The sequence below is a fragment of the Lissotriton vulgaris genome, chromosome 7 (genome assembly GCF_964263255.1).
Source record: "Lissotriton vulgaris chromosome 7, aLisVul1.2, whole genome shotgun sequence".
In the NCBI taxonomy this organism is placed as follows: Eukaryota; Metazoa; Chordata; class Amphibia; order Caudata; family Salamandridae; genus Lissotriton; species Lissotriton vulgaris.
Window position 1 is genome coordinate 380782840 of NC_141695.1, and position 25247 is coordinate 380808086.

Consider the following 25247-nt stretch of genomic DNA (forward strand, 5'->3'; position numbering starts at 1 on the left):
TAGTAGATTCCTTTTAATAGACTTTCGTTGTTAGTTACAGATCGTGATGGGGGTCCCTGGACCAATGCTTTCCATCTTGCGATCAGGGCAATCAGTTGTGTGGTTCTAAACCTCTTCTAAATATTGCACCTGATCTGTGCAAAATCACACTGTAGATTGACCTGGTGCAGTCCCCAGACTGAATTTTAAGAGTTTCCTCCTAAAAAGTGTTGAGTACACAATCACTCACCTAAGGAAAGGTCTAGGTCACAAATCCTACAGATGCAGAGACTTTGGCTCAACTGAGCAAAGTAAGTCGCCTGGGTGTGCCTCCTTGCGCTTGTATGCAACTAGGTAAAAGTATTTGAAGTGCTGTTGCCACCAAGTTCATGGTGTGTGCCGTTGATCAACATTGCCAAGTTGCTTGGTAGCTGGACAACACTCTAAGATGGGTGTTTTTCAAAATTAAGCTGGTATGTCATCCAATCCATTATCAGTTTGTTATACTTGAATATTGTAAGTTCAGATTTTCGTACAGAACTACAAACCGCCACCTCATTGAGGTAGTATAAACCTGGATCTCTGCAGAGGAGAGACGGTCTGAAAAAAGAATCTAAGCCTAACCTGCCACCGAAGAGAACATGAGGTTGGCTTGCCCTAAAATTAAACAGGTGGGATTTTTTTTAAAATGTTGATCAGATTTGTGCTCACTGCAATGCAAAAGGAACGGAGGATATTTGACAACTCATGGACACAATTCCACCATGGATGGTAATACTTTTCTAACATGCGAGCTGAATAATTCCTTCAAGCATGTAAAGGCCTTAAGAGAGACAGTTTTTTTAATACATTTATTTGTGATCTCCCTGGTTTGTGGAGTAATTGTGTGGGAATGGAAACGATGCAAAGCATAAAAGCACAAACTTTAGGAAAACTAGCACCACTACTAACTAGAATTGTCATTTTTGATCTCTTTAGGGGAAAGAGCCGTACTGAATGAATGAACTACTGTTTTTGATGCTTTTCACATTAAGGGACATAGAGCCGCCGGGGAATAGCTTGCACAGTTATCTGTGAGGCAGGTGGGAGGGTGCAAAGTGTTTTTGTTAGGAAGATAGTTTCCTATACAGTTTATTTACTCCTTTTATAGTCATTAGAAGTTTCCAAAACGTATGTGGATTTACATGGTGCCTTGTATGAAAATAGGGTGTCTGTGAGTTGCCCGGAGTGTTGCATATTGGTTTTAGTTAAGGTAATTTTTCTGTCTATTGTATCGCACAATTACCACCAAGAATAGCCAAACCTATATAAAACTGCACCCTTATTGAGGTTGGGTCATAACTGCAAGTACCTGGCTGCCACAGAAGCACAGGTTAATAGAGAATTGCATTTCTCTCTGGTTGCCAATAAGGTGAGGGTTTCTCTGTTGCTGTGCTCATTTGAAGTGTAAGATTGCACAGTTGTGCGCAATGATGTTTAGAAATGCATTAATATTTTCTTACCACAAGGTAGAATCCTAGAATGAAGCTGATTGGAGTTTTTGAACGTAGATACCTTGATCCCAAAATTATAACTTTACTTCGGTATATGTGATGTGAACGTCAACCGTTCAAAAGGTGAGGGGAGGAATGCTTACAATTTGTCTAACCACTTGCAATCGCTTAAGTTAGCATTCCAGCGCATAGTGCTTTTACCCACCACGCCACCACAGATTAAACCCAGTCATATGAAAAGTAGTCTTGACCCTGTTCTAGTAGGAGCAGTCCCGCCAAAACTGCCAAGGCAAGGCCTTTCTTGACTGGAACACAAACAACCCAGACCTGTTTCACCCTAGTTAGGGCTCTTCAGTCTGGTGTAGCTTGGTTTCAGTGGCACAGTGAGCCTGGGAACACATGTCTATGCAGTGATGGTTAGGAATGCCACTCTGAGCGATTGCCAGTGGTTAGACTTACTGCAAGCATTTCTCTCATCGCCTTTTGTGTTTGATGTATCACCCTAAGTGGCAAGGGTATGGCCATACTTTGATCCTGTTCTCACTGTGCCACTGGAACCAATCTACACCTGACTGACGAGCCCCAATGAAGGTGAGAGCGGTCTTGGGCGGCTGGTGTTTTGCTGGCGGAATCTTTTTCGGGATACATACGCTGTGCATTTAACCACTGTCTAGTTGTTGGGTCCAGAACTCTCATCTTGTAGGCTTTTTGTATTTTTTTTTTTTAGGGTTGTTGATGTTGTCCATCCCTCTCCTGAAATCACCCCCCACCCCTTATGCGCCGGTTTCTTTTTTCCACGGTTGTCTGGAAACTACTGCTGAAGACTCTCCGAACATTAAAAGTAGAAAGCAGGGAAATCGACAAATCATCCAAATAATTTGAAGCATCGGCCCACAGTTGCCATCATAGGGTAAGGAGGAAGAGGCTAACCAATGACCCCTGAGCTATCCACAGAGAAGCACTGAAGTGGTAAGTGGGGCACCTGGGTGACTGACTGGGAGGATGGAGAATGTGTAGCCAGGGGGCATCCTGACCTGAGTGATATGGAGAACACAGAGACCATCACCAAAAGTTTAACCTCTGCCTGAGTGACCATAACACATAGGGTTGAGAAGAGTTCAAGCCAAAAGCTTTGAGAACCAAGGAGAAGCAGAGACAGCCACACATAGCCATGCGAGCACAGAAGGACATCTTAATGCTAAGAGACCGCGATCTGTCGAGCGAAGAAGAGTCCTGGATTTCTGAGGGAGCCGAAGGAGAGGACTCTGACTCCAAGATAGATGTCGACTGGTGCCACGAAAACGCCAAGAGAAATGCAGACAGGGAACGCAGAAAAAACAAGCGCCAAGCGTGCTGAGACCCTATGACTTGAAACCCCTCCAAAAAGTGCCTCAGTGCCGAAATATTGGTCGAATACAGGCAAGTCAGTCGAAAGAAACCCTCTGGTCCCACACCAAGCACACCTCAGGAGGCAGATCTTCCGAAAAGATATTAAAGTTGATAGATGATTGAGTAAGTGACAGGTCCAAGATACTGGTAGACGAAAAGTTGATGCCAAAAAAAAGGTCACAGAGTGGACTCTATGCTGAAAAGTGCTTGAGAGGAGTGGAAAAAGACCGCTTAATGCCAAGATGGCAACATTCCTCCAAAAGAAAGATTTTCTCTCCATGAATGTCAGTATCTTCCACTGTTCCCACCATTTTGGACCAGGATTTCGAGGAAACAGCGACTTGCAGGTCAGTAACGCCCAGATTGGGAAAAGAACTACAAGCATTCAACTGATCCTGCCTATATATACGAGACAACACAACATCAGACTCCATTATAGTGGCCACTGCAAGGAGAAGAATCAATGTTCCAACATCATCCTGATAAAGGAAGCAAAAGGATATTAATGGTTGGGTGAAATTTTGAAAGGGGAACCAAAACACAGCGGCACATCGCATACTCCCAACGCACATATCAATAGGTATTCCTAGCAGCACTGGGAAGAAATAGGAGAGCTGCTAATACAAATGCCAGAATCCTACCAGTAGAGGGCAAGCTCCCTCATAGACAAAGGCAGGAAAAAAGCCAACACAGAGCAGGCAGCTGGTGTCTGGAACAACGTTAAGGAGGTACACCTATCTACAAGTGTCTGGCTTTAAGAATGATGTCCAGGTGAACAGCAACCCACTGTTCAACAGAAATGGAAGTGGAAGACACACTGCAGCAGCCCACAAAGTGCAACGAGATGGCAAAGTTCATGGGGGCTTTATAGTTTAAGGTCCACCACAGGAGGGGAACTACCCCCACAAAAAGACTGACCGGAAGGAGGAGCTTTAAGCCCACCATTTCGCACCAACACTTCCAGCAAGCAAACTAACCCCAAGAGACTACACTACAGTGGCAATTGCAGACGCCACAAAGACTGCCCTTTCGCGGACAAGCGAGAGGTTAGGAACAACCGTCCAGAGGAATGGGCACGCAAACAAATGACTCACAAGAGCAGAACCTTGTCCATGTAACATCTCTGTGGGAAGAATAGGGGTCTTTCTCCAGGATTGGAGAGGTCACATCAGGCAAATGGATTGTCAACATCATCTGAGATGGATATTGCATAGAACTACTAAAACACCTCCCAAGACGAGGACCACAGAAAAAAACACATACTGAAGAGGAAAGATCACATTTTAAATAGGAGGTGAAGGAGCTGCTGCACTCAACATATTTCCTGGTTCTAAAATCTCACTGGTCACTACGACCATTACTAGATCGCTGCTTCTTAAACAAATTTATAGAAGCACCAAAATTCAAGACAACAATTTTGGAAGAAGTCATCCTGTAACGCCAGGTGGCAGATTTCATGGCACCTATAGCCCTAAAAGACACCTAGTTGTACATCTCCATGAACCACAGACACAATAATTTGCTATGTGTGGTAGTAGACTGAACACAGTACGAACTTGGATATCATTTGGAATAAAATCAGCACCTTAGATGGTCACAAAATGCTTTGCTGCCGAAGCAATACCACTACCTAAACGACTGGCTGATAAAGGCAGATTAATTTTCCAAGTGAGTAGACCGCATCAAATGGGTGATGGAACCACTACACTGACTAGGTTTCTTTATAACCAAGGAAAATACTTCATGTATGCCAGAAAGGGCACACATCTTGCTAGGAGCGAAAATCAATACAACACAAGGAAAAGCATATCCCTGTGACTAGTTCAAGCAATAATGTAACCAGCTCAGTGATACTACACAGGTCAGTCTCAGGTAGTGAGGATATCGGGAAGGATGCTAGGCATGATGGCTTCCTTCATCCCAACAATCCTATATGCGAGGCTACACTGACAAATCCAGGAATAAATTCAAAGCCAATGGTCATGGGTAACTGGTAACCGGGAGCTGGGAGGATCTAGTGGCTGTCACGCAGTGTACAGGAGGAAATTGTATGATGGAACAAGGAAAACCTAACAATAGAAGAGACACTTCATACTACCAACTCAGTCAGTGTGCATCACCACAGACTCCTCTCACATGGGATGGGGAGCACATGTGGGGATACTCAACGTCAGGAGCCTGGAAACCAGAGGAGATGACACAGCATATACTGGAACTAACTACATTATTCCTAACCCTTCATGCATTCCAGGCACTAGTATGGGGGTTGATGGGGGAGGATCAATACAAAATTCAGATGGATAACACACCAGCAATATTCTACATTAACAAGCAAGGGAGTAAGAGGTCCTTCGCCCTATTGAAACTGGTGCAGGAAATGTGTAAGTGGACCATTCAAAGAAGGAGAACCTTATCAGCAATACACCTGACAGGAGTGGAAAACTTGGCAGCAGAAACATTATGCATACAGGCAACTAAATCAGACAGTGGCCGAAAGGGTGTTTTAGAGATTGGGGGGACACCAGAGGTACACCTGTTTGCAAAACCGCAGAATGCAAAATGCTGAAGCTTCTCCTTCGGGAACCCACACTGCTGCTTGCTGAGGAATGCAATGTTGATAGACTGGCCAGGGAAATGGGCATACGGTTTTCCTCCAATCCCACTAATGCTGCTAGTGATCAGTGTAGGAAGGTACATCCTGACTATGGTTGCCCCCAACTTTTTGCCCTGTGTTTTAGCTGGTTTTGGACATAGTCGACCTGGGACCCTGCCAATCAGGACCCCAGGCCTACTGCTCTCTCTTTAAAATGGATTCCATGTGCTGGGCCACCCTATCAGACCCTGTAACTCAGGGCATGGGTGTACCCAGGGCTGCCAGGGGCTGCAGCATGTATTATGCCACCCCTGGCTGGCCTCCTAAATTTGACACAACTGGCTGAATGACAGCTGGGGCAAAGTCGTGTAATCACCCTTTGCTGTAGGTGTAGTTTACCTATACCTAACCCTAAAATGGACACACAGATTCCTATCAGTCACTCCTATGGCAGGCCTTGACAATCCTGAAGGCAGAGTGCTTGGAATCGTGTGAGATGGTGCTCTGGCATGAGCTGAGCCTGTCTGCAGCTTGCGGAACCAAGCCCTAATAGCTGTTCCATGATATCGCATACCATATACTCTTAAGTGCATTATAATCCTCGCGGTTAAATGCTAACTTTGGTATTGCTTTATCAAAACATGTCGAGTAAGGTGTCATACGAATTGGAATACTAACCCCTCGCCAATTCTGGCGACGGGGTTAGCATTCCACCCTTCTAGAGGGACACAACATGTATGTAACTGTGAACCCCGGTTAAAGTTAACTGAAGCCTCAGCTCCACAAAATGGATGCTGCCACCACAGACACGAGTCTGACCCCCTGCAGCTGGGAGTCCTTCCAGCGAGGGGAGCCTGGACAAAGGGTTTCCTGTCAGGGGCGGTGCTAGCACCGTCCCAGACATGGTTTTGTGTATCCTGGGTAGGCAGGGCTTTACAGGAAGGTGACTGCTGAGTGGCACCCCGGTGCTCACTACGCATAGGCCGGTCTGAACCAGTTCCAGGGGCACACCAGCCCCTGGCCTGGGGAAGTCCGGCATGGCAGAGGGGTGTAACCACCCCCCTCCTAGTCCCACCCATAGGCAGGACCTAGTCACCGGGTCAGCCCCCTTTTTTAGTATAAAGATGGGAGCGGGCCCCCTGTTCAAATTAGATCATCTTTGGAATCAAGACACGACTTTCTTCGAAAGGACTTCACGATTTCTTCTTCAAGATTCTCCCTTGTGGCTAAGGAGTAGTCACCCTGCATCAAGCGGGCACCATCCTAAAGAACACTGCGGTCTGCTGCAAGTCCTTCATCACGAATCCGACGACCCAGCTCGACGAGACCCGGCTTCCCTGGCACCTCTGACCTCTACTCACCTCTACAGCAAAGCTGAGAACCGTGAGTGCGACGAGACCTCGAGGGACCGACTATCGCCAAGACTGCACGACATCTTTACTGCAAGCCCACCGTGTCCTCCACGGGTGAGTGCTTTGGGGTCCGAGAAGCCCCGACCCTGCGCAGCTCCAGCACCCAAGATCAGCCTCCCTGCATCTCCACGATCTGCGTGGGGCCCTTCTGCTGTTTGCTGTGCACCGCGTTGTTTGGCTACTAGCCGGCTGGCTTGTGGCCTTCTGAACGACGCCCGACGACATCACTGCTGCTGGTCTGGTTGCTCCAGACTGGCCCTTGCTTCCTTCTTCAAGAGAGGCACCCCGGACCCTCCTGGTCCACTCCAGACGCCATTTTAGGTCCACCGCGTGGGCTTGAATTTGCCAAGGCTTTGTTGCCCAATCCTGGGTCCAGCGACGCCGACAGCTTCTATCTTCGTGGGACAGCTCGATCCTCCTTCCTGGTCGCCGACAACTCCTCCTGGTCCGTGAGATCTCCGAGCCCAGCGTCACCCACACGCCTTGTCGAGGTGGCTACCATCCGGTGCCCTCCTGGTGCCCACTGACTACTGGCTAGTAGTCTCGAACTTGGTCCCCTCTGCTTTCAGGTGTCATCTTCCATCGATCCAGGCTTGGATCCACCGAACTTTCTTCACTGGTCGCCTGCCAGCAACTTCTTTCTTCCAGGCTCCTGGTCCGTCAACGAGGATTCCCGACGTCTTTTGAGTCCTATGCAGCTGCAGCCCCTGGGCTAGGTAACTTCGGCATTTCGGTGCCCCAGCATAGCCTCACTATCCAAGGGTCAGAATCTACTTTCGTTTTCTCCCTACCAGGTCGGGTTCGCCCGAGAACACTAACTTTGCAATTACTAGCTACCATAGACTTTGTCCCGCATCTCGCGTGAGAGTGCACACACTGCACCCGAGTCCCCTAGGCCTCCTATAAGTAATCTGAAGGTTCTATAGTTAAGTCCTAGCGATTCCTAAGCCTATTAGTACTGTACTTACCTGCTAGTAATTTCGCATTCCACTTTTCTAGTATATGGTTTTCCGTGCCCCTCGGGCATTTGTATATACTGTGCTAACTTAAGTATTTTTGTAAGAGTTTTGGTTTGTGCTTAGTACCCTGTCCTCATAAAGAGTACAGGGCTGTTGTGATCTTTAATAAATAACTGTTTATTTTCATAACACTTGTGTGGTGTCCTTTCACTTGGTGTCCAAGGGGTATATGTGGTATAACAGCTGGCTCAACACGCCCTCTCGAGTCTTTAGCCTTAGACTGCTCGTATCCACGCTACTAGGATAGCTGGTCTATAAGGTTGACTTACAACCAATCATCAATAAGGGTTGCTGGACTGATACATAGTGTTCACTAAAATAGTGACCACTGCATATCAGGCCACCTTCTCACAATCAGCAAGGGCACAAAGTTGCGGATGACACTAATCCTGTTCACCCCCACCACCCCTGCAGCGGGCAAGACAAGCATGTTTCTCCAAACTAAGAGAGAGCGCAGAACTAGCATGCAAAGACTGCCAGCATCACACAACCTGCTTTCCATGCAGGAGGGTAGAGTTCTCCACCCAGAACCCAACACCCTGAGCTTGTCAGCATTGCTCCTAAGGACTTAAAATGTGGACATTTGAGCCTTCGGGAGAGCAACAAAAGTTCTAAGGGAGGCTACAAGGAAATGTTACACGGCTGACTGGGAGAGGTACACAAGGTGGTGCCAAGAAACTGCCAGTTCCAGGAATCCACAGGCCTCGGATACCAAACCCACCTGCTGGACAATAGGCTGACTTACGCTCACTGAAGGTGCACTTGGCTGCAGTAGTGGCCTATACAAGGAGGCACATAGGCAGAAGTTTCTTATCTACACCAGTGGTCAAACAGTTCCTAGAGGGGACCAAGAGAATAGCCACGCCGACATGTGCAACACCCATGTGGATCCCAAACGTGGTGTTAACGCAACTGACAAAAGACCATTTTGAACCACTCCACAGGAGAACACTAATATTTGTCACATTAAAACCGCTTTCTTGTTTGAAATGACCTCACTACGTAGAATTAATGATCAGCAAGCATTTACCATCCAGGAACCATACCTGCAAATACACAAGTACAGGGTAGTCATGAGAAACAACCCACACTGCCTAACAAAGGTCGTATTGCAGTTCCACATAAACCAAGCTATCTAAATGCAAAGTTGCTTCCAGGAGCCAAAGATTCAACCCTAAAGAGCCCTGCATATGCTGGGCATACCTAGAATGATGATGTACTATCAAGAGAGACAAACCATTCAGGAAGGGAAAACAGTTCTTGGTATCCTTCACAGTCAAAAATAGAAGTGCCAGTTACGCAACATGCATAGCAGCCACCTGGTCATCAGTCCACACATTCACAAAGTGCTACTGTGTAGCTAAACAGGTGAGACGGAGTACTAAAGCAAATATTTCCAAGTTCAAGCTCATTTCAAATCCAGCCACCACAATAAACTAGATGCGGCTACAAGGTCGGTGCACAGCATGTGAATCCTGAAAAGATTCATGCTGCAAAATAAAGTGATTACTTTCTCATATGAGATGTTTTACAGCTTGCTGAATTGTTTCTATAAGCGTTTCTATAAATTTTATATCTGGCCTCTGATTTCTTTATTTGGAGAGATGTGGTGTTATATATTCTGCGCTAGCCAGTGGTGCAGTATAGATGGCCCTGCTGCAACAAGTGACCCGGACTTCTACTGGCATCATGCTGTTTACAGCGTCTACACGACTCGAGGTATCGAGGTGTCCGGTGACCACCAATCTATCCAGGCCAGCACGAGCGGATCGAGGTATTGTACCTCCGGCAGGACGCTATGCTGTCGCGTGACTGCCCCCGCTCTATTGCGGTCGTATGTGGATTGATAGCAGCAATTGGAGGTGACCCAAGGAGGTGGCCGTGGACTTTAACATTTGTTGTGGAGATACCCGCACCACCTACTTGCATATCTCCGCATATGTGTTTTTCACTGTATAAATGTGTATAATAGTTTGGTTTAAAAAAAATGTATATTAGTTAGGTGGTCTTAGCAAATGTACATATTACCTATGGTTATAATATTGTATGTTTAACTTGTATATATGTCACTGCATAAGTTACGTTTTTATCATAACTATTTATTTAGAATTGCTTCAGTATTGAATTGTTATAAGGAAGAAAATTATAAAAACAAATAAATTAGCTTAAAGTACATCACACACACAAGGGGGGTGGACTACGGTAGAGTTCTGCACCCAGCCACTAGCTGGCAGAGTAATCCACAGCATGTGAATCGTGATAATTCTGCGAACTGCAAATGTACTCTTACCAGTAAGTCAACATTTTGTTCTGGTTCAGGGAGGGCCTGTCAATTCCGTATGGACTTTTCCTATTTGAGCAGGGTCAAGACTGATCTGCATATGGCTAGGTCCAGACTGAGGTATCATGGTGGGCAAAAGAACGATTGTTGGACTGCTACCCCGAGTGATTGCCAGTGGATAAAACCTATTGCAAGCATTCCTCCATTCAACTTTTGTGTATTTGATATGATGCAAACAGCCAATCTTGTCTTTTTTAAAGACCGTATTTATCATATAATGAAACACCATAGAGACAATGCCCATGTTTGAGGACACAAATCCAGTAATGGTGATTAAACAATAACATTCAGGTATGTACAACTATATACAAAAGAATCCAGTCGATCTCATTCACAGTATCATTGGCGAGGAGGCCGGGGAGGCTGTGCAACAGTCTTATCAACCAACAAATCCCATTGAAGAGAAGCTCTCCTTTAAGTATTTTTGGTTTCACGGTTTGTCTATGGTCATTCCATATATTAAGTCAATCTTCAAATGAGCAGACCCATCCTTCATTACAAACAAATGCTGGCTAGTTTTAGACTTCCATATATAGAACGAGTAGTATGATTGTGTAATAGTGTGGTTGAGTTGGGCAACCGTAGATGACTCTTACCTGCATGTGAACAGGCATGGCAGATGGGATAATATACACTTCAATCACCAATGTTCATAACACTGCAGCTTAACTTCGTACCTCCAATAAACTGCCATTTTCAGTCATACTAAAAATGGACTTTCACTCTTATGGGAAGACTGATACCAGAGATCATTGCCTTTGCATAGTTTGCATATATTTAGCATACCTTAATCCTTGCATGTCCTGCCGTGATCCCCTAACTCATTGCTACTCATACTTCAGATTTCAACAGGTCCTCCAATTACTAGTTGAGCATAGTCAGCCAAAAATATAAATATTCACGCTTTCTACCCTTTACATAATGTGTTTTTGTCCCTGTAAGAGCTAGTTCTTTAATTAGGAAAAATATAGTAGCTAAACACAATGTTTATCGACGGATGATTTTCAAGAGAGCCTGTATTACACATCATGATGCATCATTTCAGGTTTGCATCCGAGATTTGCAACTGTCCATATCCTACATGTTTTGTTCGTTTTTTAATGGATTCAGTTCCAACACGTAGTGCTGCATCCTAACCAACTGCTGTGCTGGTTCTAGAAATACAACTCTGCAGAAGTATGCCAGCATGTGGGTCTTTGTCCAGAGCCTTTTTAAATATTGGTTCTTTAGGGCAAAAAGTGTGCTTGTGCAGATGTGGGACTTAATCCTTGTGTTAGCTGTTCAACAGATCTGGCATACTGTCCAGGGTAGGTTTAAAAAAAATGGAAAACTGTATAGCACTCAATCTACTGTTTGCTCACATCATGTAGGCCCAGAAAGACTTTAGTCGTCTACCTTTTTCATTCTTCTGAGAGTGGGTTGCTCTTGACTTTGTCCGTGCCAGCTCTCATATGCTTCCATTTCTTTTACAATTTCTCACATGCTCTTGCATTAGATGGGGAACTAAATCTCATGTCCTCTAACTAATGTGCATGGTCATAGCTCGAATGACTAAAATCCTACTTGAAAACTTATCTGGAACTGCTTACTCTGCCTCTTGCATGATCTTTATCCTTTTCTTCCATTTTACCATTGCTCATTGGTACTTTTAATGCATGCTCACTCACTCCCTGATCTGTGGAAGTTAGTGTTCTTAAAAGAGTTTCCCACTGAAATCCTTTTCGTGTTCACCTAGCCTGTTTGCGCATAAATCTCTAACTCATGGTCTTGCATCGTATCTCTTTCAGAGTCCAGACAAGTTGGGAAAAGCCTGTGATGCCAGGAAAGGACTGGAGAACACGAATCTGATATGCAAAGATGTAAAAAGGCCAGGGAATTAGGGATATTAGACGAGCTCAGTATCACAAACCATATTTTGTTCTCTTGAATATCTTTGCGCTCGTGGTTTGACTAATTTCAGTCTGAGAGGATTACATTTTATTACTTAATTGATACTTTTTGACTTCATCAGCTTTGAGGAAATGTTTTCCCCTCTTTACATATTTCCTGCTCTACTATTTGGAGTGCTTGTAGAGTTCAGGTCGGTTCCCTCATAATGCAGTGACTGGAAGAGTAATCTTAGATTATGGCATCAGAGCACGCACCGTGTCACTAAAGACACCAGAGCACATATGTGCCCAGCTGCAATAAGGCCAACAAGCATTCTAGACCCTCATTATCCACTCCTTTTTTTTCCTTCTGAGTAATTCAACCTTGACCGCTGTCGTCATATAAAGCACTTCAAAAGCCCAGTTCTCCACTCCAAACTCCCCTCCACTTCCAAAAACCCCTATAAACCCTTGTTGAACATCTTGCACTCTGTTTGGTATTGTAGGCTTTTGGGTTTACATATGAAGGGAATTGCAGTGTGTAGCGTACTGTTTTGTTAAATACCGCAGATGTACTTGCTTTGGTTCGAGGCATGTGGGCTGCTGAATTCATATCTGCGCATAGATCACCGCCTAGTGTTGGGTCCGGATGATTGCACATTGTTGTCCTGGAAGAGTCTTCGAAGTATCACGAGATAGGTGGCTCCTCCCCTGGACTACAGTGCGCATGGGCATCGACTCCATCCTCCGATTGTTTTTTTCCGCCATTGGGTTCGGATGTCTTTGGGTTCCCTCTAGTCGGAATCGATAAAGAACTTTCTTAAGACCAAAAGGTCTTTAGTTTCTTTGTCGGTATAGTCTTGCGTTCGGTGCCTAACTCTTCCAGCTCGGTTCCGAGCCAGTTTCCATACACCCGCGTGCTTTCGGTGCGGAGGGCCCAGTCGAATCGACGTCCACCCGGTGTGCAACAAGTGTCTGTCGCCGGACCATGATGAAGCCAGTTGCATGGCTTGTTCCCGCTTCAGGTCCAAGAAGACGCTTAAGCATCGACGCGCTGCGCGCCACGAGGCCCAGCACACTGCACCGGCGCCTGCGGACATTTTCGATGTCGAGGAAGAAGCTAACCGGGACATCGGTGACAACCTGTCAAATCCCGTGTCAGACGTCGACTACAACTACGACGCCGAAATGTTAGAAGCTGAAGAAGTCATCGACGAGGTAGGGGACGACGACGGGGCCTTCGGGGCCATGGAGGATAGGTCGGACGAGGAGCTACCTCGCACTGACACTGGGGCCGTACCGATTCATAAGGCTCAGGTTGAGGGATCGCCACTAGGCCTTACCCAAGATCTTACGATGGGTTCTACGGCCCCGCCTTCGGGCTTGGCCACGGACATTGCTATGGAGGCGCATACTGCAAAATCGAAACCGAAATTGAAACCTACGGTCTCGACACAAGAAGCAGCACTGGTGCCCGCCTTGAAACCGAAAGTGCGCATTACTTTGGTCGGATCCAAGGCCTCGGAACCCTCGGCGCCGAAGAAGCAGAAGGGTGTTGTTGATACGAAGGCTCAAGTCAAGGGCGTCGAGACGAAGTCTGCCGCGCCGAAGACTAAAGTCAAGGTGGTTGAGCCGAATAAGTCGGCGCCGAAGACGGTCGACACCAACAAAGTACTCCGTGACCCGAAGAATGGACTCTGTGACCCGGAGGTTCTCGAGACTCCGCGTCAACATGACAAGGCTAAGAGTGGCGCACCCCGAGAGTCCACTCCTAGTGGGGCCTCGAGGGATCCCGTTGACTCGGCGCGCCCGTCTGCCGCTTTCACCAAGCAGGTGACGGACTCCCTACAGCGCATCAAGGAGAAGGCCTCGGCGGTCGGACCAAGAGATCCTCCACCTTCGAAGCCGGTCGAGAAACCTCACAAGGCTTCGACGCCCATTCACTTCACGGTGCCGCCAAAGGTGGCGCCGAAGGCTTTCACCCCTAAAGCGGTCGCCAGCGTCCCCGAGAAGGTGTCCTCGGTGCCGAAGTAGTCGACGGTGGTGTCCACCTTGAAGCATCGGCAATCTTCGGTAGACAAGAAACAAGAACATTTCATTTATGCCGAAACGGGCAGACTTTCCCTCCACAAGTGAAAAATTGCCCCGAACAACCAATGGAGTCCTACAAGATTCCTCTGAAAAGAAAGAAGGACTCTGCTTCCACTCCTGTCCTTGTGGAACTACTTTTTCCACAGACTCCTGATGTCTCGCCCACTTACTCTGATGTGGACGCTGGGGAGGGCGATGATGAGGATGAGTACAGCTATCCTGTCTATACAGACCCTGATGATAACAATGAACCCTGGGCGGCTGGTGCTGACCCAGGTGATCCTCATTCTGGACAAGACACTCAACTCTATTCTGTGAAGACATCTCCTACAGAGGATTCTGCAGCATTCAATGCCCTCATTGAACGGGCGGCTAAAAATCACAACGTCCAGCTCCATGCTGACCCTATTGACATCGATTTCCTTTTTGATACCTTTACAGTCTCGGAGAGGACTGTCGAGACTCTACCTATGTTAAAAGGTGTCTTAAAACATGCTGGAGAGATCTTTAAGGTGCCTACCAGAGCAAGCCAGCGCCTACTGATCCTACCTACATTAAAGGACAGTTGCCTCTGGACTCTCTTGTCGTCTCGAATGCCCGGAAGAGGGCTAATTCTCAGACAACGGGTGATGCTCCTCCCCCAGACAAGGAATCTAAGGTGTTTGAGGCATCAGGGAAAAGAGTGGCAGCACAAGCGGCCAACATCTAGCGCATTTCCAATACGCAAGCGCTTCTAGCAAGGTATGACAGGGCACACTATGACACACTGGAGACCCTGTTGCAACACCTGCCAGATGAATACAAGGAGGCAGCTGAGATGCTTATTCAAGAGGGGAAACTGATCTCTAATGCTTCAATTAAATGTGCACTGGACGCGGCTGACACCGCAGCCAGGGCTGTCAACACTAGTGTAATGCTGAGACAACATGCCTGGCTGAGAATCTCTGGATTTAAGCCGGAGATACAGACCACCATCCTTAATCAAACAGTGAATCCAGATCACCTGTTTGGCCCAGAGGTTGACACCACCTTAGAAAAGATTAAGAAGGACACTGAAACTGCTAAGTCCATGGGTGCCTTACAGTCCCAGCAATTCAGGGGTGGGTCTTTTCGTCGCTCAAGCACTAGAGGCGTTTCCAGAGGCCAGCTCTACCAAACCACGCAGTACTATAAAGGCAACACGCAGTCCACATACACCAACAAAAGTCGAGGTGGATATCGTGGAAACAGCGCCAAGGGCAGGGGTCGTGGAAACAACAACTCCAGATCCTCTGCCACCAGCAAACAGTGACGCCTTGTCACTGCCCCCCGACCACACAACAACGGTCGGGGGGAGACTTCAGCAGTTACTGCTGGTCTGGAGGACCATCACCACAGACAGGTGGGTCAGACAGCTTATACAGTACGGTTATTGTCTGGAGTTAACATCCACTCCACCCAACATACCCCCAAGACAACGTCCTATGTCCGCCGAGCATTTGCACTTATTGCAGCAGGAGGTCCTCGTCATGCTGCAAAAGGGGCAATAGAGCTCGTGCCTGTGCAGGAAAGAGGCACAGGAGTCTACTCCCTGTACTTCTTGATACCAAAAAAGGACGGGTCCCTCAGACCCATACTGGACCTCAGGCCCCTCAACCAGTACATCCTATCGGAGCACTTCCATATGCTGGCCCTGCAGCAAGTGCTCCCGTTGCTCAGTCAGGGGGATTTTCTCGCAACTTTAGACCTAAAGGATGCATATTTTCACATTCCGCTGCACCAGTCACACAGAAAATACCTCCGGTTCACCATCCAAAACCAACACTACCAGTTCAAGGTTTTGCCTTTCGGAGTCACCACGGCACCCAGGGTGTTTACAAAGTACCTGGCGACGGTGGCGGCGCACCTAAGGAGACGGAACATTCACGTCTACCCTTATCTGGACGACTGGCACATCCAGGCGAAGTCAGCCCAGCAGTGTGCCACTCACGTGTCCCACACCATTCACCTCCTTCACGACCTGGGATTCTCACTGAATTACCCAAAGTCCCACCTCCAGCCTGCCCACATACGGCAGTATCTGAGTGCGACGATAAACACTCTGGCAGCCACAGCACAGCCAAATTCAGTGAGGGTCAGCAGCATTCAATCGCTGATACAACGATTCAAACCCCAACACTCGCTTCCAGCGAGAGTGTTCATGCAGTTGATAGGCATGATGGCCTCCTGCATCTCCATAGTCCCGCACACGAGACTACATATGCGTCCGCTTCAGGAGTGTCTAGCACGTCAGTGGACTCAGGCTCACGGGCAGTTGAAAGACCTAGTGTTGGTGAGCGGTCGGGCATACAACTCTGCATTGGTGGAATCCACGAAACATTTGCAAGGGACGACCGTTCATAGAGCCTGTGCCACAGATCATCCTGACAACGGACGCTTCTCTCCAGGGATGCTCATGTACTCCATTACACTGTGCAGGGACTATGGACACAACAGCAACGAAAGATGCACATCAATGTTCTGGAACTGATTGCAATCTTCATGGCGCTAAAGGCTTTCAAAGTACATCTGTGCAACAAGGTCGTGTTGATCCGGACGGACAACATGACAGCCATGTACTACCTTCAGAAGCAGGGAGGTACCCACTCTCCGCAGCTGTCTCATCTGGCTCAGAGCATGTGGAAGTGGGCCATTCAGAGGAACATATTCCTCATGGCAGAACACCTCCCGGGCAAGGACAATCAGATGGCGGACCTGCTCAGCAGGTACAGCCACCAGATGCACGAGTGGGAGATACATCCATCAGTACTCCACTCGTACTTCCAAAAGTGGGGTCATCTAGAGATAGACCTGTTCGTCACAAGGGAGAACGCAACATGCCAAAGCTTCGCCGCCAGGTTTCCACACCCACAGTCGCAGAGCAATGCGATATGGATGAACTGGTCAGGCAGATTTGCGTACGCTTTTCCCCCAGCACCTCTGATACCGCTGGTGGCACGCAAGCTCAGGCAGCACTCAATGACTCTCATCCTGGTTGCCCCAACGTGGGCTCGCCAACCATGGTACACCACGTTTCTAGAACTGTCCGTGGTACCGCATCAAAGGCTACGCCTCACACCCAGCCTTCTGACGCAGAGCCATGGCGACATTCAGCATCCAGATCCGCAACAGCTCAACCTGGCGATCTGGCTCCTGAGGTCTTAGTTTGGCTACCTAAACTTGCCTCCTGACTGCATGGACATCATCCGGGAGGCGAGGAAGCCCACCACAAGAGCATGCTATCCGGCGAAGTGGAAGCGGTATTTACTGTGCAGACCACGACATTAACCCGCTAGATGCATCTATTCAGAGCATCATTTGTTATCTTTTCCATCTGTACAAATGTAATTTGGCCTATGCTTCCATACGCATACATCTATCTGCAATGGCTGCTTATCTCCAAAACAGGCGGCACCTCTCACTTTTCAGGGTGCCTGCCATTAAAGCCTTTCTAGAAGGGCTCAAGCGAGTCATTCCTCCGCGGTCTTCGCCAGCTCCGGAGTGGAACCCCAATGTGGTCCTCACCAGGCTGATGGGTCCCCCCTTTGAACCACTGCATTCCTGCGAGATTCAATTCTTGACATGGAAAGTAGCTTTCCTTATAGCGATTACATCGCTGCGACGAGTTAGTGAGCTTCAGGCACTAACTATCCAAGAGCCATTTATTCAAATTCATTCGAACAGGGTGGTGCTTCGCACTAACCCTAAATTCCTTCCTAAAGTAGTATCTCAATTCCATATTAACCAAACTATTGAATTACCTGTGTTCTTCCAAAATCCTAAGTCATTGGCGGAGAGAATGCTCCACACCCTTGACGTCAAAAGGGCCCTGATGTATTACATTGATAGGACCAAGGATTTTAGGAAAACTAAACAACTCTTTGTTGCCTTTGCGCCACAACACAAAGGTAACCCCATTTCCAAAGCTGGTATAGCTAGGTGGATCGTGAAATGCATTCAGATCTGCTATCTGAAAGCCAAACGTACTCTCACCATTCCACCACGGGCCCACTCCACCAGAAAGTTGGGGGCCTCCATGGCTTTCCTTGGAAATATTCCTTTGGAAGACATCTGTAGAGCAGCCACATGGTCTACCACACACACATTTACAAAGCATTATTGTGTTGATGTGCACTCCAAACAGCAGGCAGCTGTAGGGCAGGCTGTTCTAAAAACACTTTTCCAGACTGCTGCAGCTGGCACGGGCGGCTGCCGTTGATGGAGGGACTGCTATATATTCTATGCACAGATATGAATTCAGCAGCCCACATGCCTCGAACCGAATATGCTACTTACCAGTATGCATCTGTTCTTGGCATGTAGGGCTGCTGGCATTCATATCGCCCGCCCTCCTCCCTGTAGCAGCTGCAGAATTCACATATACTTCTAGCATGGTCATCATTCACTTAGTTTCTCTCCATCTTGGCCACAATGGCTAAAAACAATCTGAGGATGGAGTCGATGCCCATGCGCACTGCAGTCCAGGGGAGGAGCCACCTATCTCGTGATACTTCGAAGACTCTTCCAGGACAACAATGTGCAATCAAAAAGGACCCAACACTAGGCGGCGATCTATGCGCAGATATGAATGTCAGCAGCCCTACATGCCAAGAACAGATGCATACTGCTAAGTAGCATATTTGTTATAGCATGTGCTCCTTGTTCCTCTCAGTACTGTCTCTGGTACCACCCTTACCATTGGTGGGAACTTTTCAGATATATGGTTTTGAATTCGCTCTAATGGTTTATATATAGACCTTGATTGGTGATTGGAGCCCAAAAGGAGAATGCTTATGCGCATTTCTAGTTGCCGAATTGAGTGCATTGCTGTCTTCTGCACCAAGAGTAGTCAGGGTTACATCATACACAGTGTGTAATTGACCTCCTTACAACCCACTTCTGTTGCATTATTTTCGCCGTCTTATGCCAATAACTCCAGAGGTTCTTAAACTTATGGTGATAGGGAACATCTGACACTAGAAGCTACCTAGCCAATACAACTGTAGTTTCTAAACCAGGCCTCATACCTCAGCCTGTATTTTTGTTATTCTCCTTATGATGAGCAGCATCCTTTCTCAGTGATTAACCCTTTAAAGGGGGACCCTTACTAGCAAGGCATACTTAGCAAGAGGGTTTGCCAATGAAGCCATACTTCTGGTATGCATTAGAGGCCTTTGTGTAGATGCTTGCCCCGTCTTCATGGCTGTAGATTTCAGCAGTCAGGCTACTAGTTTCTTTCTGGCATCAAGGAATTTCATAACTCGTTAGTATTCTGAAGGAGTATAAGGCCTGTGGGCACTAGGTAAGTGTACCTGTTCTGCTGCATGCATCTGCTGCACCTTACTGACTGTAATTTCTTCTGTACGTCTTGCACAACTGCTTTGGCCTTTCCTATTGGTTTTCCTCACCCACTCTCCCATTCTGGTGCTTTTACACAATAGGTTCACTGTACTGCATGGAAGAAATCACTGTGTTGTGAGTTTGTGTTAGTCCTCCCCATGATCGTTTGCACTCTGTCATTCACTCCCACACAAGGGTTTTTTCCCTGGTCCCCTCTGACACTTTTCCCCGTTTCTCTCTGTCTGTGCAGCGGCTGAGGGACCAAATCAAGACGTGGGTTGCATCGAACGAGATTAAAGACAAGAGGCAGCTCATAGAGAACCGGAAGCTAATTGAGACGGTACGCACAGCGCTGAGGAGTTGGTTGTTGGTTTGTGAGGATGGGTATTTCTCCATCCTCACTCTGCAAACTGTAATCAAAATAAGCCCATTCTTGAACATGAATGTTCCTGTAGTGAAAGCTAGAATTATCATTCCCCTTCTTTACTTAAGCTTTGATACATACCCCTCTTGCCATTTGCATTTACAGGAATATTGGCTAAGGTGCAGGAGCGTTTGTATATTGCAGCAAACCCTAGCCATTTGTGTGCACTCCAAAGTCAGTTGTTTTGCAGTTTTGTCCTGCCCTTCATCATCCCTTTTCTGTGTAAAACTTCTCTGTTCTCTGTCATTCTTGTTTTGTATTTAAGGTACTTGGAGCAGGGTCCATGTATGATGCTGCTTGTGATTGATTTAAACATTAATAATAGTGTTGTCAAGCAACTGCTTTTTGCTTGTGAGACGGTGCACGTAGGGTTCAATAGACAACAGCATGGGCTAATGGACTATCTGGCAATGTTTTATGTCCCTTCAACCCATATTATTGAACCTGTCCATCTGAAATCTTTGTTAGAAATGCTTTTCAGGAACATATCAATGTTATTTATGAACAAAAATGTTTGGGTGGACTGCAAACTATTAATGCTCAATACAAAGTGAAACATCTAGTTTTTGCTTGAAAATTCACTCCAACATTCTTATGAGTGGTACCATTCACATGAATAGATGTCTTGTGAGATCTTTATGTATACTATTTGAGAGAACTCTTGGTAAGTTAATAGCTATATGTTGCCTCATGCCTTGATTGGTAAGTCGTTTTCTACACTATTTCATATGCCTTCACATGGCAGTGATGGTATTTCCTATAAGTGATTAAGTAAAGTGTTAACTTGTCATTAACTCATGCTTTCTTAACATTATAGTGTGAACACTTGGAACACTAAGTCATTTTCAGTAAATGTGTTAGAAGAAAAACACATGCTATGATTTATTTACATATTACTGTCAACTTGTGTTCTCTGCTTGTCGGACTGTGGTTTTCTTTGTGATCATGAAAGTAAGATATTGATGCTGATAATACCTCAGACACATTAGTTCTCAGTGCCTAATTCATAGAAATGCATGTATGTCTTTAGCTTGGTTTCCAGGAGTGGTTTTGTATATCAGCAACTCTTCTTAATGGCCTGCTCATGATGCTCTAGGGGTTTTTCCTTGTAGAACGAGTAAAATGTATGAGGTGAGCTGTTACCTTTACCCCACTTCTGCCATGCCAGCAAAGTTATTGATGCTGACCTCTCATCCTGCCCCTGCAGCAAATGGAAAGGTTCAAAGTGGTGGAGCGAGAGACGAAGACGAAAGCATACTCAAAGGAGGGCCTTGGGCTAGCTCAAAAGGTGGATCCTGCTCAAAAGGAGAAGGAAGATATTGGCCAGTGGTTAACGGTGAGGTCTCCTTCATAGTAGTGGTCTGCTTGTTTAGGATATTAATAATTTTAAAAGTAGGAAGAACTGAAAGTCCTGCTCTTAAAATTTTCATCATATGAATATTTCTCTGCAGCATGCGAAATCACGTTGTTAAACAATTATTTGCAGTTAACACATTATAGAAAGCATATTGTTATTTGGCTTATATGGGAGTGGCGGAAGTAGATAAAGATCATGGCCTTTGTATGGACTTGTGTATCACTGAATATCTGTTATGTGTTGTATTATTCTTCAGTCCTTGTACCTGAAGATGCTCAGCTGCCTGCTATGCCAGAATAGTTTGTGGCTATAGGTTTTGCTGAAAGCTAAGCTTGGTGAAGAATAACTGAAAAGCTGCATCTTTCATGAACCTTTCTTGTGGAAGTTTGATGAAATTGGAAGGAGGTGTTGAGGGAGGTGGTAGTATGTTTCTGAAGCTTCAAAGCTTTTACATTGGTCTTTCTTTTTGACAGAGCACAATAGATGCCCTGAACATGGGGGTGGATCAGTTTGAAAGTGAGGTGGAGTCGCTCTCGGTACAGACGCGGAAGAAGAAAGGAGACAAAGATGTGAGTTGAATCTAAGATATTGCATATGTCTGTGGGGTTGCCACTGGTGAGGTTTTAGTCTTGGGAAGCACACAACGGCCATGTGATGTACTGCATAGAAAATTCAGTTTTGGACTATGGGATACAGTGTGAGATCTTTTCAGCTGTACACTGCTTTGGCATTGGTGTTATGTTGGCATGTTCTTCTTTTGGTCTAGCCTTATGTTTTCCAACCTTTTCATAATAAAAATACATTCAAGCTTGCATATAAGGGGATTGGCCATTCCTAGTCATCCATTGTTTTGTTCAAATGTTAGTCAGATAGTTGGTCCATCCATCACTACATAGATTAGGGGCCAGTCCACTTCATCTTCTTTTGATCGCTTTTGCCTGATTACATGTGAACAGCTGCCTCAGTGCCATGTCTGGTGTTCCGGGGTTGCTGGGCTATTCTTTTTGGATATTTTTAGGTTTTTGTAATTTTTTCCATGTTTCATACATTAACATACTCAATTCATAAAAGATTGTACATTTGCCAATGCTAGACCCATTACCTTTAGCAATGTTTGTTAGGTTTAAAATGTTTGGTGCTTGTGCAATTTATGGCAGACATAATGTACTCTGTACTTCAACTGTTGGCTATTGACATTCAGTCAAATCTTGGATAACCCTTCAGGAACAGTCATTCAATATTATTGTTTGCTGTTTAGGTGTGTCCTTCTACCTCCAATGGAATGCATTACCACTATTTTACATCTAGAATCAGTGGTCTAGCGTGCCCAGTAGTGCTTGGGAAACAGCTTTGAAAAAAGCATCTGAAAAACTGAAGCTACAGAAGAAATGGTTGCTTTATTTTCTATAGGACCCATATTCCAGAAGCTTTTGTCAATTGTTGCCTGTCCCACTTTGTAGGCAGTGTATGAAGGCATATAGAATTTTAAGAACTGATACTCGCCCACCTATTGTATTCGCTGTGTCCCGATATCTAAATTCTATGTGGCTTAGACGTAGGCTGCTCCCAAACTTAATACCCCTAGTATAAAGTCCCCTTATTGTATATGCTGCCATATTTTATCCATTTTCTACTTTTTAACCATTTCTCAGTTTAATTTTTATTTTATTTTACATTTTGTACAATTGACTGTATTAATGAAATGAAATGGACAGTACCAAAATAACACTTGGCCACCTTTTTATTTATGATTGTGGTTGTAATTGTATATGTAATCTGGCAGTTGTTGAATGTTGATCAGAAGTTTTATATCTGTTTTCCTTTGAAGATTCTTATTTTGCGATGAATTTAAATGTTGGTAACTCATGTTCTTTGGTCTTTATTTTTATGAATAGTTTGTGTATTGTGATTTTATTTTCAATACTTTTTATGGTCTACTCTGATCGAAATAAAGTTTATTTGATTTGAGTATTTGAAATGCCAATAGACTGGATATTTGCAGACCCAATCACACACTATTGAAACGTTAAACCTACTGGGTGTGCCAGTGCTTGTTCTTGTGGTCGGTATTCTACCTCTTCATACAGATGGTTGGATATCAATTTCTTCATGGGATTTCCTCTGATTTTCATAAACACAAGTCTATTGTTTGCATGCACGTTATGCTTTTTATTGACTTCTCTATTTAGTTACTCACATGATCAAAATTGCCCAGGCAGCAAATTTCCATCTTAGCCAACTGAAAATAATCAAATCGCTTTTCTCTACAAACAAGCAGCCGTCAGCTACACAAAATCTCAGCTGCAGAATCAACACTGGTAATGCCATCATAGTTTGACTTTACACTTATGCCTTGCTGCCACTAAAAGCAATTCTTCGCTGGCCTGCTCGATCAGTGACAGAGAAAAGGTTTGACCACATCACATTCATTTTAATGGACCTCCACTTGCTCCCATTAGGATCTCGGAATACAGTTTCAATGTTTTAAAGCCCTTTATGTAGGAGATCGGAGCAATTTATCTGAACTTCTGACCATTTCAGGGGACTCCAGCAAATCCCACAGTATGGATTCTTACACTGTAATCCTAAAAAATTCAATTCTACTCGAGCCCTAAAAGACATCTTCTCTGGTTCTGCACCCACCGTATGGAACACTCTACAGCCCAAACCAAGAATGGCTTTTAATATTCTGTCCTTCTGGAAGGAGTTAAACTTCTTGCTCAGAAGAAATGTGAGCAGTGATCTGGCACTCTGTTGTGGGGGATGTCTGCTTTAACGACTTGGTTGTTTATTGGCTAACCAATTGCTTGTTGTCTGCTTCTCTTGTCATTTTCTCCTTTGCTAATCCCATAATTTGTTTTTGAAAAAAGTTTAGTTCTCGCCTACGCAGCTCGCATGCCCTGCTAAGAGTGACCTCTTGGAATCGCTCAGGACATTTTGGGAAGCTCGTGCATGTACTGCACTGTTCTCAAGGAACACTCATGCATGTGTGGCGTTTACCTTGTGGGAGCGAGCAGCGGCAACATCTGTTTGTAATTATCGCTCTTGCTCCCGCAAGGTAAACGCTGTACTTGAACTAAGCCTCGAAGCCGCGCCCCCATTCCCCGTACCATGAGCTTCAAAATGTAGAAGGAGCCAGTGACTCGTCTGTCTGCTCTGCCGATTTATTGCCCTCTTTTCTCGCGGTAGCGGATGATGCCTTGTCGAAGTTGCATTTTGTGCACTAGGGCCCTGAGCTTTTTGGGAAAATGTACATGAAATGCACTGCTTTCATGGTCCTCATTCTGGACTTGTACGAAATGAACTGTCACATTTCTTTAAAGTCAACCTCCACAGCATATTGTGCTTTCTAAAGTGCATAATTCACGGGATTGTATGGTGAAACGGAAAATCTACTCCAAAAATATTGTACAAGACGCCCTCGCCAGCCCATCTTGGTACGCCAGATCGGGCCTGCCACAATGACGTTATGATCAAAAACCGTAGATACTGAGAGGAATATACACGGGCAACCATTCACAATGAAATGCAAACCCGGGTACATAAACCCTGTATTTGGTAAGAGTTGAAGTTTGAGGTGTATCGGAAATGTTCGCATAGCATTTGCTTGTAAACCTGGTCCTGCTTAGAGATTATCTCTTTGCGCGTTTTCAGCAGCAGTTCCGTACACTTGAGATGACCCATCGCTGTGTTTAGGGTGGGCCTCCTCTCTAAATCTGTGCTCATTACCTTTTCATAAAAAGTGGTTACATTACTAACGCCTAATCAGCCCCAGTTCCCAAGCGCTGCACCCTCTGGAGCTGAAAATCTTCGACTCAAAATTTGTCGAAATCTGACGACTGTGTCCGGCAATGAGGGCCTTTAAAGCTCGACATGTTCTTGCCTCTGGCTGTAACGCCAGCTCTAAAAGGGCCCGGGGCTGT

The 25247-nt window shown here is 45.8% G+C and overlaps 1 protein-coding gene across 3 annotated transcripts in view; it reads left to right on the forward strand.

Moving 5' to 3' along the window:
• Positions 1-25247, forward strand: part of CNOT3 (CCR4-NOT transcription complex subunit 3) — a 992943-nt gene that overhangs the window by 277450 nt on the left and 690246 nt on the right. For all 3 annotated transcript variants that reach the window (XM_086930326.1, XM_086930324.1, XM_086930325.1), the window contains 3 exons: positions 19794-19883; positions 21175-21303; positions 21798-21893. In XM_086930326.1, the coding sequence (XP_086786452.1) occupies positions 19794-19883; positions 21175-21303; positions 21798-21893 (315 nt within the window). The remainder of the gene's footprint in view (positions 1-19793; positions 19884-21174; positions 21304-21797; positions 21894-25247) is intronic.